The sequence below is a fragment of the Empidonax traillii genome, unplaced genomic scaffold (assembly GCF_003031625.1).
Source record: "Empidonax traillii isolate 1590-97213 ecotype Southwest subspecies unplaced genomic scaffold, ASM303162v1 scaffold217:size1918799, whole genome shotgun sequence".
NCBI classification, from domain to species: Eukaryota; Metazoa; Chordata; class Aves; order Passeriformes; family Tyrannidae; genus Empidonax; species Empidonax traillii.
Genome location: NW_020955410.1, coordinates 312,276 through 327,491, shown reverse-complemented (window position 1 = coordinate 327,491; position 15,216 = coordinate 312,276). Strand labels below are relative to the sequence as shown.

Below are 15,216 nucleotides of genomic sequence, written 5' to 3'. Positions count from 1 at the left end.
AGAGGATTGGCTCACTTACCTCTGAAATTTCAACACCATTGCAAACCACTATTTAAAGGTCTGCAGAAAATAGGGGGAAGATAGAGGAGGGATAAGGTAGAACTCAAGAGGGAAGAATATAGCAGAAAAAAAGAAAAGGGGCAGAACAGCACTGGTTATGTTTGTTCTGAGACTAGCTAGCAGGTTAGATAATCAAAAAAGAAACAGAAATGCACCATACCTTTTCTTTGTCACTGGCTTCTCGAGCCACAGTAGAGCCCTGAAACAGAAAAAATGGATCTAAAAATGTGCATATGTCAGAAACTAATTTGAAAATGTTACGATAACAGGTCAAAAAGTGGATGAACTGTATCCTTTTGAATTGAGAGCTGTTTTAAAGAAAGGTGATACAGTAGGTAGAATGTCCAGGACTGCTGAACTGCTGCAATCACTTGAAGAAGATGTATCATGAGAGAAGAAAGATGGATTAAATCCTAAATGCTCTACGTCTATTGTCCTCCTGATTCCCGGAGCTTCTTCCTCATCTCATCTTCATTTTGAATCTGTGATCTTGGAAGTTCAGTTTGCTTGGCAGACTTCCCATCTTTTTGTGCCAATTAAGCCATATGGTTATGGAATAGCCTATTCTACATAACTGTTTAGACATATAAAATACACATTTGAAAAGGATGTCACACAATATAAACATAAAAAATATTTAAGAGATCATAAAGTACAAAAAAAGAACCATGCATCCTCACAGCAACATGGAGTAAAAAGAAGAGATGAGACCAACTGAGGATTTGCAAGATGTACAGTGCCTGCCAAAGACATTTTGGGTATGGTTTTTTAATCTATTTTTTATCTTAAAACCAGTAGGCAATATGGTGCTTCCTGAATAAGCTGGAGATGACAAAAAATGACCATATATATTTCCTTAAAAATTTCTTGGAGCAGGACCACACTTTTAAGTACCCAGCATTTGTTTACCACATAATAGCACTGCAAGAAATAGTAACTACAAACATGACAACTGGATATTGAAAGATGGGTAAATTAGTTTGTTGAAAGGTGGGCATTGTGTAAAGAAGTGCTGGAGTGGATTCCTACTGCCTTAAAGAATGTGAGGATTCTTAACCACATCCATGTTTTTTGTATGTTTGTTTGTTTTTAAGAAACATAAAAAACATATGAAGGATGGAGAGAAAAGATATATGGGACAGTATCTCTTAGTTATTATGTGTGGCCCAGCAAGCAGGGATTTCATTGCATTATATTGTTAACTGATAATAAAGCCTGGCAAGTGCCTGACATTTTAATTTACTGATGAGACATCTTTTATACTGTATTCTGTGCTCCAACAGACTATTAGGCCAGAAAAAAAAGATCAGCTGAAAACTAAACTGAAGGGGAAAAAAAAAAAAAAAGATTCACAGTAATAAAAACTAGGGAGAATGCCAAATGACAAATCTGGCAAAAAAATGACATTGAAGTCATTCTGACAAAACACCTCTGTGGCCAGGAAAATACCTTTGAAATCCTATGCTGATCTGTGGTCTTTTTTTCTTAGTACCTACAGAGGTAGAGAATTGTGCTACAAGTGACTTCTAAGCAGGTATCAAAAATGCTAATATACAAAAAAGGACCCTGAATCTACAACTGCAGATGCCGTAGCAAATAATATAAATAAAAAGTGATTTATAATATATGCAGTGTCGCTATAAATCTGCTCAGTGAAGGAGTTTGTTTTGAAGAATGATGTGATACTGATGTTAAATTTGAATTGTATGAGAAGTTAAAGCAATGCTTACAGCTGGACAAACTGAATAGAGTACAGAAGCATTTACAGAGGTAAACAACAGCAAGAGCTGCTGACACCAATATGAAGAATGTTCTGTATATAAGTACTGTTTCATTTTTAATATGTCTGGACATTACGATGCTCTAAAACACAAACAGTTCTCACAAATTAAAAAAAACAAACTTTCCCTTGTAACAGTTACTGCCAGTAATACTAAATATCAAAAAGTAAATTGTTGACAATCCAGAAATCAGTTCTTAAAAATAAAATTCAGTCAACTACCTAATGAACTGACAGTAGGAAGGGACAGTGCAGTACATCACACTACAATTCTCTTAATATATAAATATAAATGAACACTTTAAAACAAGCTTGCAGACACACTTAGTTGTTCAGCACATAGAATTAAATGTATTAGAAAGAAGTAGGTTTCTAAGGGGATACTTTAGAGAGGAAATTAAAATACAATCCCTTGGGTAGAAAGACAGATGACATTTTGGGCATTCATTGTAATCCCTGTACATTAACTATTGGCAAAATTACAATGAGCAGAGAAAGCTTCTGAAAAAAAAAAAAACCCAAAACAGATCTTATGATAAAGACAACATATATATATATATATATATATATTTTTTTAATAAGGACTTTCTCCTTTTCACTTGAATTATTTTTAAAATATTGAATAAACTTTTGTGAAGCTTTTGTAGTAGTGATGTATTTTGTGAGTAGCATTTATTGGTTTAAATTATGGTATTTAGTTGTTTTATAAAAGCCCTCTGCAGGATCAACTGTGGCTTTCCATAATGTTGAAAAAAACCTATAAAATGCAGATTTATTACTGTATTAGTGTGAAGTGTTTTACCTTTAACCATTAGTAACATTTGACAAACATACCTGGTTGAATTGCTGCATTTGAAAATGCACCAAACAAATAAATTTGTACAATTTCTATAAAACCATAATTCAGTTTTGCTAAACCTAGGTGTAGAATTAAACCACTTAATGCTGACTCTTACAGAACACAATTTTAATATAATTAAAATTCTGAGCAATATTCAAGCATCAGAATAACCTAACATTTATAGTAAAGATTTTCATCTACTTCATCAGTTATTTCAACAGCAATTATTTCTCACCTTTAAATCATATTTTCTATAAACAGATAAACGATGGCTGAAGACATTTCTTGTAACAACCATATATACTTCAACTCCATCAACAGTAAGCCGGTACATGCCCAAAAACTGGGGAAGAAGTGTATTCCCATGACACTCCACAATAAACTGCAGAATAAAAATAAAAAACAGAGATGATGGTTGACACTCATTACATAAATACGTATTTATATCACTTTAGATATAAAATCCCCAGAAATAACACATTTATTTGCTTAATATATATTTGTGTGGAGACAAACCTTAAAAAAAAATCATGTGAAAACAAACCCCTTCATCAGGAGGTTACCCTGCTTTCAGGCCAGTGTTCACTGCTTAACTTATAACTCTTGCCTTCTCATAGGAAGGACAGACTCCATTTGACAGACCTTTCAACTTTTTTGGTCCAAAAAGCCCACCTAAGCAGATAATGTTTTGGTACTGATGTTGAATACCACACTGCTATAATTGGTACTTCGTTGTCCCAGATTATATTTAATCTGCATGTTCCTCCATCCTCAGTATTTGTTTATTATAATGAAATTTACAGTGCTGTCACCAGCAAGGGGTATTATTATTTATCATCAACAACTTGCTGCTAGTTCCTATGTGGTATTAGCCTTTCAGGGTCAATAGAGCTGAGCAGTGAAGTGCAAGTTCCCTGCATTTTTTTATTTATGAATCATTATATTTCCTTAAGGTCATCATATTCCACTACAAATGGGCTATTAACCTTAAAAAAAATTGCCACCTGCACCTGCAACCTATCTTAAAACTAATTGTTCTATTGGAAAGACCACTAGAGGAAGCAGAAAAAGCAGAGATGCATTGAAGATGGGAAGTATTGAAAAATGAATTTTTATTCCCAGAATAAAAATGTCCATACTGTATTAATCTTAAAACCCTACTCAAACATATCCAATTTTTTTTTTTTTTTTGTGGAACTAAGGAAACGTTAAACCACAATGATGCAATCCAGAAAAGGACTCACCAGCATTCCTCTTTCTGTTAGTACCGAGTCTCAAACAGAGGAACTTGGACAAAACTTAAAAGTTCAAGCCCCAAACAGGAAACATGAAAACTATCCCAGAACAGCTTTTAAATATTCATTGAATACTGAAGTTGCTCTTTCTTTTGTGCCAGAGAGAGCTGGTTAATAGAAATACAGACTTCAGAAGAATTTAGAACAAGTTAGTAATAATAATAATCCATTTGAATTTATTTGACAAATGTAGGTAGTATTCGGTAACAAATGACACAACAAAGCTCTTGGAATCCTGGAGATTTTGCAATGTTGGGTTCCTCTGCTAACTTTAAAGAATTTCTCTCACTAACTTTCTATTGGAATCTGCACGTATCACAGACAGGCTTTCCTTTTTAATTGGCAAAATAAAACCAGAAGGATTTAAGAGTCCTGAAAACAATCCTGTCCACCGAGAAACAAAGGAATGAACAATAAAGACAGAAATTGTTGACTGTGAATTGAACTCAATTTTGACTGACAACTCTTGACATGTGAGCCCTGTTGAATCTTGCTGGCACAGTTTGGGCTGTATTGCTCCTTTCTGACTGCCCCAAAAAGCTCTACTGGAGGTTCAAGCCCAGAAGCAGAGAACACGTAGTCATGATGCAGTTGTGACACTTTACAGCAAAGTGTTTTTAAGCTCAAACTGCCCAGGAATGGGCAAAACATGAAGGTCCTGCAGAGGCTCAGTGAATAAAAATCAGAATCCTAGGAAGGAAATATGACTGTACACCCCAAAATGCAAACGAAAAGTTTGGCAGTAAAAGGCCACAAAAGCAATGTCTGTTGTGAGCAGTGCACAGAGATACAATCAGTTTGCACCTGAGAAAAATTCTGTTTAACAGATACAGAATTTTTAATCTCGAGTTCTCAAATTGGAGAATTTTCAGTCATAGGGCTGTTACCAACATCACAATGCAGTTATAACACATTACAGGATACACGGTTCATTTGGACCATCAGTCATTCCTCTTAGAGATCCAATCATAAAGTGAAATGAGAACTACTAATGCTGAGGTTACAGAAAATCTGTTTAAAGCACTAATCTCTTTTAGTCAAACTACACTGATTATTTTGTTATAAACATCAAGTACTTGGCATATATCCTAAAGGTTACTAACTTTTCTAAAGTTTTACAGAAAATGTAGAGGGTTGTTCCTACAAAAACATTTATTGAGAGACTTCTACTCTAAGATGATTACATTCCGCAAGGATGATAAAAATTAATCTAGGTTTCAACAAGAGTTTAATGTCACAGAATTTCAGGCTACTCCTTTATGGATTCAGTCATTCCTAATCATATGGCTTTTAACTACAGACTTTGAATACTTTAAATAAATAATTATTATTTAAATAGTAACTTTCCAGATGGGGATCTGAGATGCAGAACCTTTATCTGAAATCATACAGAGAGTTTGTGCCATGTGAAGGAATGCCAGGTAGGTACCTTGACTAATAACCCCCTGCCCTTCCTCTCAGCTGTGAATGCAAGAATATTGACACTTAAACTCTCTCTTCAGCCCCAGCTACTGCTAACTCTCCCATTTCAACCTTTCTGATCCTGAGTGTAAAATCTGTAAAATGGCAACATCATTAACGTAACATGAGCTACATACCCACTGTAATATCATAAACCAAATTCTTTTGTTAGCAGTATACAACCCCCTCCTAAACTGTTCTTTACTCTGTAACAAGAACGAAAAGGCCATTAATGAAAATTGCTAAAGTCCTATTTGTAAGTGAGGGTTTCCCATTTGCTGATACTGTTGTTTCATTTTAATACTGTGCAAATAAAGCTTTCTGAAAGGGCAGTGTTACTAGCATGCAACACAGGACATGAGGAGTTCTATCTCTTCACTCGATTAAAAGGGATGTGGCCATGTTCTTCCAGACTTCTAAGAGACCCTCTCAAAGCACACCATGTACTGCACAGTTGTTTCCCATTTGCTGCTGACTGTGGACACTCATGCCATTGTAATATAAAGAAAAGCCTCTAAAATTATTTCAGTGTTTCCTAGGACAACGTTTCTTATCCTGATGGGGAGGCAAAGGAAAGAGGGAGCAACGCCACTTGCTTTCAGCATCTACAAAGTTGGTCTAGAACTTCCTACCTTTGAAACTATCAATCCCCCATAACTGCATCACAGAGGAGGCAAAACGTGTCATCTGTTTGGGTGGGAGTCCAGCAGGACTTGCACTGGTGACTGTGGTTGGCAGATTTTCAATTTTTCCATCTTGATATAAAGGAAGTAGCAATTTAGTCACCTCAAGGTGCTTTTCAGGAATGATTTCCTGAAGTTTCCCACTCACAGCTGGAAAAAAAGTGAGCCTAGAAAATAAGCCAGTACATGCTTAACAGGACTGCTAAATTTCAGTCAAAGAAAAGACCTTCACTCCTTTGTGTTAACGTTTTCTAAAAAGAACATTAAAACAATTCAACCAGCAGATTTGCTAAATAAAACTCTACTACTTAGCTAATACATTTACAAGCCCTTATGTGCAGTAACAAAATCTTTTTTAAAACTCGTGTTGTCATAAACACCCTATCATTTTATTGTTATTTCAGACAATTTTAGTTTTTGTGCACAGCACGAGGACACTATCACCATTAACAAGGTAAAGTAACATCAACATATTGACATTTTATCAGCTGTGCAGCACAGGTTTCAAATAAGTAATTTTCTGAGCTCTCTGGAAACGCATGCTTAAAGCTGAAAATTGGTAAGAAATTCTTGCTACATTCTCAATAATTTTTGTATAAATACGGCTTCGAGATTCCTTAATAAGAACAGAACCTTTTCTGTCTCATTACCTTCTTGCTTCCCCATGGCAATGTTAGTAAGGTATCAGGATGACTAAAAGATAGCACAGTGTATACCATTTACTGGCAAAGAAGTTACGCTACTTTTGGCTCTTTTTGGAAAAACACTGGGTAAATTCCTGTTTCTGCGATTTCTCCTTCTCCCCTTGCAGATAAGTCTGTGGAATGACTTGACACCAGTGAAAACTAAATCCTGAATTATATCTATCTCCGTTCTATGTGAAAATTCAACATTCCTATTTCTCACAGCTAGTCCTATTTTGCAAACATTAATTTAGCAATACACACCACGCTCATTCTCTGTTATCCCTTTATATATTATTTTCACAGTTTTCTACAGCACACAACAGAAAGTTAAAGATTTTCAAGTCATATAAAGCTGTTTTCTTCTAGTAAACCATGTAAGAAAATAATTTCATTTAAAGAACTATGCAATAAACATACAGGTTTTCATATACAAGCCCTATGATTCACACAGGGCCTAACACTTCATGTTGTTTCAGACTTGGGCCAGTGTGACTTTTACTTTTAAGTGCAGCATAATCTCAGTATTACCACCACCTGTGATTATCTAGGCTACAGATCTGCTACCAGGAACATTATACTTGGTATGGCTACAATCCAGTCACTGTGTGGACTGATCTCTTCTGAAAAGTGCTGCGCACAGCAGCAATAGCTTACATATAGAAAATACAATAAATACACAGAAAACACCTGCTGGTGAAATCCAGGCCTCAAGAGAGCCAGTACAGCCAAGTCAATTCTGTAGTTAGATTGTGTGTGGTTAGATATTTACCTATGAAATTGCACATCTTCCAGTGAAGACTTTTGATGTGTTTTTTAGTTTTCGTTCCAGACTGTATGGTCCCTTTGCATATCACCCTTATGCAATTCCATTCAACCACCACACTAATGAGTTTCCAATTACTTCTCCTATAGGAAGAGTTGGCCCACTGGATGCAGGTGAAATGCAGACTGTTTGGATGAGAATGCATATATTCTCATCTCTATTTTTTCTGCTTCTCCTGTTTTTTTCAGATCAAAACTGCTTTACAGGTCAGTTATCTTAGCACAGGGCAGAGGCTGGGTTCTGTGCTGCCTCTTTGATTCTCACAAGGAACTGGCTGAAAGGCTTCGTTCGACTACATTTCTTTGCAAGCCTCCAGGAAATCATCACCTCTTACTACATTAGGATGTACAGAAAGTCAAGGTCACCATTACATGGCATACATCCTTCTTCATACATGGTTGTGCTCAAACAGTATTACAGTATAGGGCCTTGCTTTGCCTCTTTACCTACCCTTTCATTTCTTTTTGTGATCCATACGGATGCGGGGGTTGGGAGGAAGCAAGCTGCTGATAACCTGTGCAAGTAATGACATGGAGGGAGGATGACAAAAAGGTAAACGTAGCTCTGCTTTAGCAACTTGCCAGCTTGACACCAGCACATCTCAGTGCAAATTCCTAGGCACCCAGTCCCCACTTTCTTTTCTGGGATATTCTCCAGCCTATGTTGTCACCAATTCTGTGACTAGGTTGGTTTTAGCCTACAGTAATGTTTTTCTATCTATTTATGATTTTAATTTTTCTCCTATCTTCCACACAACATCCTTGTGCTATTCCTTGATTCCCACATAGCCCTGAACTCTGAAGATAATCTTGGTGCAATTTCCCCCCTTTTCACCTTACTGCCTAAATTTTCCCCCCTTTCATTTGTTTTCCTGTTTCTTTCATAATTTTTTTCTCTCCAGCAGCTGTCATATATTTTTCTGCTTTTGTTTTCTCTTTTATGCTGTTAATTCCCCTTTTTTGCTCATTCTATTCTTTCCTTTCTTACCATCTCCATCACTCCACTGTTTGTTGCCTCCAGTAAATGTGCAGTCCCTCTCCTTTACCATTATTCACTATTTCTGCTGGTTGCCAGGGAGACAAACAGGCAGTGCAATAAGTGTCAGTCCTGCATACAATTACCTGTGTAGGGAAGAGAACTGTGCAGTCAACAGGGACAACTGCCAATAGAAAACCTAAAGGTGCCTGCACTCACGAGTAGCTTTATTCCGGAAAGTTTGTATGCTTGTATTGAGAGAGAAGCCCACACTGGAGCAGAGCCTCCTGGTAGGACTTGTGGCCCTGTAAGGGACCCACAGTGGAGCAGCCTGTGCCTAAAGGACTGCACCTTATAGAAAAGTGACCCACATTGCAGCAGTTCATGGGGAACTGCTGCCTGTGGGATAGACTCATGCTGGAGAAGTTTGTGGAGAACTGTCTCCCATGGGAGGGACCCCACAGGGAGCAGAGGAAGGATTCCTCTCTCTGAGCAGCAGGAGAAAGAACCTCTGCTGAACTGACCATAACCCCCATTCCACATCTGCCTGCACTGCTGGGGGGGAGAAGGTAGAACCTGGAAGGAGGGAAGGGTGAAGGGAAGGTGTTTTTAAGATTTTACTTCTCATTCTCCTGCTCTGTTAATAATAAATTTAATTAATATCCCCACTTCAAGCCTGTGACTGTAATCACTGAGTGATCTCTCCTGGTTCTTGTCTCAACTAATGAACCTTTAGTTGTATTTCCTCTCCTCTGTCCAGTTGCAGAGGGGAGTCAGAGAATGGTTTTAGTGGGTACCTGGCATCCACGTTCCCCTTCGTTCCCCTGCTTTGAGATGACTTCTCAATTTCTTTTCTTTACTAGTTACTTGGGTGTCAGCACTGAGGAATAATAAATCCCTTTTGAAGTCCATTTTAATGAAAAAAGAAAAAAAAAGTGTTGAAAAGGAGTTGGTTTATCTGAGACACTCAAATTGCATTCATTTATTTCAAAAAATTTTTATCCAGCCCATCATCTGTTCTCAAAGAGCACAGGACTCTACTTTTACACCAATTTAGATTTAAAGCAAGTTTATAAGTCACTGGAAAGGGCAGCATGCCTTGATTCTGACATTTCAGATACTATAACATCTGTCTTCAGAATTTTACTCAACTGTCACTGACTTCTGCCCTTGAAAAGCATATTTGTAGTTTAGAAAACATCTCTCTATATAGTAATATCTACAATATTACATTCTGTATTTTATATAAATTAAACTTTTTGCAAAGGACAATATACCCAAAAGAAATATATAAACATAGCTTGAATATATGCTGAAATAAAAAGTTTTCCTTTAGGAGGAAGCAGGGTACTACCCAACTTTAAACAGAGGGTGAAATCCCGGCAATGCACTTATCACAGATGACTTTGCTGAACTCTCCCTTAGCAATGACAAAGGGAGCAGTAGGTTTAACTCCCTTTTTCTGGTCCATGCTCTTGCAGTCAGGAGCCTAAGTTTAAAACAAAACTGCACTAGATTTGGAGGTATTTCCAATGAATATTTGATTCTGGTCTCAAATACTATTTAACATAAATGTGCTTGATTAACTTTCACAGTTTTAAATGGTCCAACTACATCTGTGAGCCCATACAGCAACAGCTTTTCTAATATATGAAAATCTAACCCATTTGAGTATATCAATAGTTCTGCTGCATTTGACAAGTAAATCATGTTCAGCTGAGTCATACCTAAGAGTAGTAAGACTAGTAACTGATAACACATATACACGATAATACAAGCAATAATACAAACCCACTGCAAATTATAGTTAAAATGTGACTAAAAGCCAGTATTTCACACTACGTAAAATAATGTGAAAGAAAATATTATTGTATACAGAAACTGGTCAGCATAGAGATTCACAGAAGAACCTAACATTTTATATATATATATTTGTATTTACCATAACACTTTGTAACCTAGTTGGTTCATGGTCTAGGCCATTTTGTCTTTCAAATGCAGATAGAAGGCTGACCCATGTAGGATGGACTTTATAGTCTAGTCATAAAAAACTAGATGCTTTGCAACTTTAGACATGGAAAAAGGCATTATTTCCCTTGTTTGCCTAGTGGTTTTGGTTTTTTTCTTCTTGGGAAAGAAAATAACGATCTCTAGTGTTTCTACTCAGTACTAAAAGTGTCAGACTCATCTGATGAGTTGACAGAAAGCATCAGTGTTTAGACTGAATTGTTCACCATCTGTCTGAGGTTGTGGGCCTGACTGCCACTAAAAAACAAGGCATCACATCAGACAGGATAAATGAACGAATGCCACTCATAATTTTGGATTGTAAGTATAATTCACAATTGTCAGCACTATTATTTACAATTCAACAGTTTTTATTTGGAATTGATATACATACTTACATGATGATTCTATAGTAACTTCTCCTGACACGCCTTCAAGCCCAGTTCACTTTTCATCATGGCTAGGCTTCGCAAACAAAGATTTGAGAAGGGCTCTACCCACGCTTGCTACAAGCGCGCTGAAGTTCACTTTTAGTTATTAACACATTACTAGCATGTAGCCCTAGGCTTGGAATTTGATCTTTGATCAGATTATCTTTGATGATTTAAGAATACCAATCCAGATTTGGGATTTTTAAACTTACAAGTGTCTACAGGCTATGAACTACTCCTGCTTCTTCTGTAAACACCTGAGTATACAGACTGTGTAACTATAACCTCAGTTCCTCACAGCTCCAAAGAACAGATAGGTTTTTGCACCTTCAGACAGAGGGAGAGAGGAAGGACTGAAAGAACTAGATGGGTTTGTTAACTATACATCTCCATGATCTCCAGTTACTGATAAAATAACCTTTATTCTGACTTTGCAATGACAGTCTTCATGTCTCTTTCTAACCCTTCATGGACTTCACAAAAAATCACTGGTACTCGGAATTAGATTTTGGAGGTTCTTGGGAAAAGCTGCCATGCTACATTTCCCGGCTGACCACACAAGCCACAGATGCCTCATTGCTAGTTTTGTAGTTCAAAAAGGTGTAAGGATAAGGATAGCCTTTCTGAAATGCCAGGGATGAAAACTGGTTTGGTAAATGAAGGTCATATTCAGTCTCTCACGCTTCTGACTTGTCATGGTCTTAGTGTTCTCTGTTTCAAGACAGATGTCCTCTGGTTAAACAGTTCAAACAGTCTTGGAAAACACTCAGTAAGACTTGATTGGTCCCTAAGCAAGTACAGAGGTACTACCTAGCATCTAGAATGATTCTACCAGCTTGGAGCTGTTAGCCTTAATAAGGAAACAGTTGAGTAAATATTATGGTTTATACAAAACTTATTCAGAGTTTCAACCTGGGGAAGGAACCTGGAATGAATTTGTACAGAGGAAAAAACAAAACCTGGACGACATTATCAGTCATAAATCATATGAATTTAACTCATATTCATGTCAAAAGTAATGGAAGATAATTTCTTCCTTATTGGACAGGTGAAAGAGGGTGCAAGATACTCAAAAGTTTACAAGATGCTATTCCTAATGGGCAGATGATCTAACTTCAGTTCCTTTAGGGGTAATTGATCTCTAACAAGGGAGAAACAATCTTATAAAATTCACATGAATCACCTCCCCAGCCTTCAAACACCTGAGATAGGTCATTCTTCCCAAGATGAGCCCTGTACTATGTAGTGGGGTCTGAACATGTCTGCACACTCCCCTTCTTGGAAGGTTGAACTTTTCAAATTCAGCTCTGTTCTCAGAGCAGACTGGCAGAGGGTATGATGCAAGGGTATGCCACCACAGGTCCCAAAGTAGTCCCAGTCACACCTGGGACACCTAAGCACACTTAGCTGGGCCAGGAATTTTCACATATCTGGGGAGTCCTGCTGGCAAACAGTGAACTGAAATTGGAGAAGAGCTAACAAGACTTTTCCCTAAAATTCCTGTATTTGGTACTTTAGTGTGTAATTATTAACAATAAAGAAAGATACTGGACAGCAAGGTATGTAAATCAGTAAAGGGAACTTGACATTCCTTGTGACCTAGCCTATTATGAATCCTGATGTTGGAAAGCATTAATGAAAAAAATTTCAATTTATTAAGTTCATTCATCTTAGCACAGTCTTCATTCATACTCTGGAAAGAAGATTACTGTTTTGAAAAGCAAAATGACTTTTCAGCTGGATTAAGTCTCAAAATCTGGATCATTAATACTATCTTCTAATGCCAAATATGAAACAGACTAAAACTTTAATTCTGCTGCACTGCTTCACAGATCAAACCCTTTCAGAGCAAAGCTAAAACTGTAACTTTGAAAAGTCATAAAAAATAAGCCACAAATTACAATTAAGTAATGGTTTAAAATTTCTCTTTGGCAAAACTGTAATTAAAAGATTTCTTGGGATTATTTCTGATAGTGATATTTATTCACATTAAAACAAAAACATGGTGGTCCTACATGTTATTTAAACAGAAGGAGAACAAGTAGAGAGAGAAAAAGAGTTCATATCTAATTTCCTGAAGGTTTCCCAAACTACTCTGGACTTGGAGGGCATTCAGAGCATTCCCTTTGAGACCCACAAAATAGCCAGCAATACCTTCAGTCCCAAGCACCCTGAAAGAATGCTCTTGTCTCCTTTGTACCTCAGAACTAAAACTGGTTTGACAAAAGTAACAGTATTAAAAAAATTGCAACAAACGAGAACATTATAAAACAAAAAATAAATCACCTAATCAACAACAAAAAAAGCCCAATCCTTAATGTCCTGAAGTGTTTACTTGAAACCCTAATTTATGGAAGTGCAAAGGAATATGGAAAGAAGGACAAACCCACCCTCCTACTGGATAGCATATTTTAGGTGATTTTAGAGGCTTTTCTGACTTCTGCAGCTTTAGAACTTATTCAAACAGATCTTGGGCTAAGAAAACTAGCACTTATTTTATTAAGAGTTCTCATATTTCCCTAGTTCTGCTCCCCCCTATGCCATCCACACAAATTATACACTGGCATATATGGCAGCAATCAAGGTTGATTTGAGGGATCTCCACTGTTCACTTGTGACTTTACTGTCATGTATGAAAATTCATATTGCCAAACCAAATTTTTTTATTAGTAGGAATTTTACATTAATTACATTCAATTTTTCATTTCTCATACAATACAACTTAAATTATTTGAAATCTGTTAAGTGACACACAGAACATTCAGTGATCAGACCAGAAAGAACGAGGCCACCTGCACTATTCATACACACATACACAGACATCTCTCTCCAAGCAAGCCCAGAATTAAGTAGCTTCAAGCCTGGGACTCCACTAGCCAAAAGAAAGACCACCTCGCTAGTAAGGCAAAGGAGCTTATGGCCTCCAAGTTAGTATCTCTGCATTATGTAGACATAACTTTGTACATAAAGCTAGCACAGATATTTAGAGAAGTGCAGCCTTGTGAATTGCAGACATACAATAAATTGCTGATACAACAGGGAAAAAGTCTGAAGTGATTCTTTTCCCATAATTACTCATTTAAAACTTTTAAGAGTATAAAAAAAGATTGGCATTATAATATATAAGAAAAGATTCCACACGCTGATAGAGTTCATATATTACCTGATGGTATTTCTTCAGTATGTTGTGCATTTCTGCTACATCTTCACTTGTTATAGTTTTGATGATATATCTTTTGTCGTAAGATGTATGAAAGCGGGCGCCACTGCGTGCTTGGGAATCATTGGCAAGGGGTGAACTTCTTGTCAATGAATTCTATCAATTATTTAAAACAAAAAGAGCATCAAGTCAGGCATAAGTATGCAACTTTTAATTAGAACAAATACAAACAATTTACATTTATTTTAAAATATTTTCCAATATATCTGTACCAAACTGAATTCTGCAAAACAGTTATTCACAGATTACATTATCTTGAGAAAACACTTCAAAAGTATTCCAAGAACAAAAGCACGTTTGGGGGGAAGGTATTGCCCATCAGTCGTTCAAAACTCATTCTCAATATTCAGTGAGAATTTATTGCACTTTGTTATGTATACAATATCAGCTTTTGGGAAGAAAGCATACAGTAATTAAAAATCCCAAACCAAAATTATGTTACACCACAATAATTATAAACAGAGGAGTCATCCATACATAAACAAGATCACAGCTAAATTTCTGAGTTTTGGTACCAGATCTATTTCAATGATTTCATATCTAGAGCTAAGCAAATAATAGTACTGTACAGTACCCCCTTTTGTAAAATAGACCTATCTCCATACAGTCTCAAGGAGGGAAGATAAGGTAATGACTATATAGCAGTTAGAAGAAAAATTGCTAGAGGTTAGGGACCATTTTTAGACTGAATTTTGAGATTACTTGTGCTTCAACAGTAGCAAGAGAAGCCTTCTGCTTTTTTTCAGAGAATAAGTATTCAGCATACATTTCTTTACATTTATATAATACAACAAAAATAAATTACACAAAGTATAACAACTTGCTTTTGGCTGGAAACATCTTTCTTTATATGTAAGAACTTATGCCACTTGTTATATACTTGAATTATATAATTCTTTTTGTTTTAGTAAGAGTAACAGCAGAAAACAAGGATGTTCTTACACCCCCTGTGTA

General features: G+C 36.5%; 1 protein-coding gene across 4 annotated transcripts in view; it reads right to left on the bottom strand.

Annotated features, from left to right (window-relative positions):
- Positions 1–15,216, bottom strand: part of PIP4K2A (phosphatidylinositol-5-phosphate 4-kinase type 2 alpha) — a 102,870-nt gene that overhangs the window by 18,411 nt on the left and 69,243 nt on the right. For 3 of the 4 annotated variants that reach the window (XM_027887608.1, XM_027887610.1, XM_027887611.1), the window contains 3 exons: positions 14,206–14,358; positions 2,917–3,063; positions 221–259 (listed from right to left, as the gene is read on the bottom strand). In XM_027887608.1, coding sequence (XP_027743409.1) covers positions 221–259; positions 2,917–3,063; positions 14,206–14,358 — 339 coding nt within the window. The remainder of the gene's footprint in view (positions 1–220; positions 260–2,916; positions 3,064–14,205; positions 14,359–15,216) is intronic. The other variant, XM_027887609.1, reaches the window with a different exon arrangement.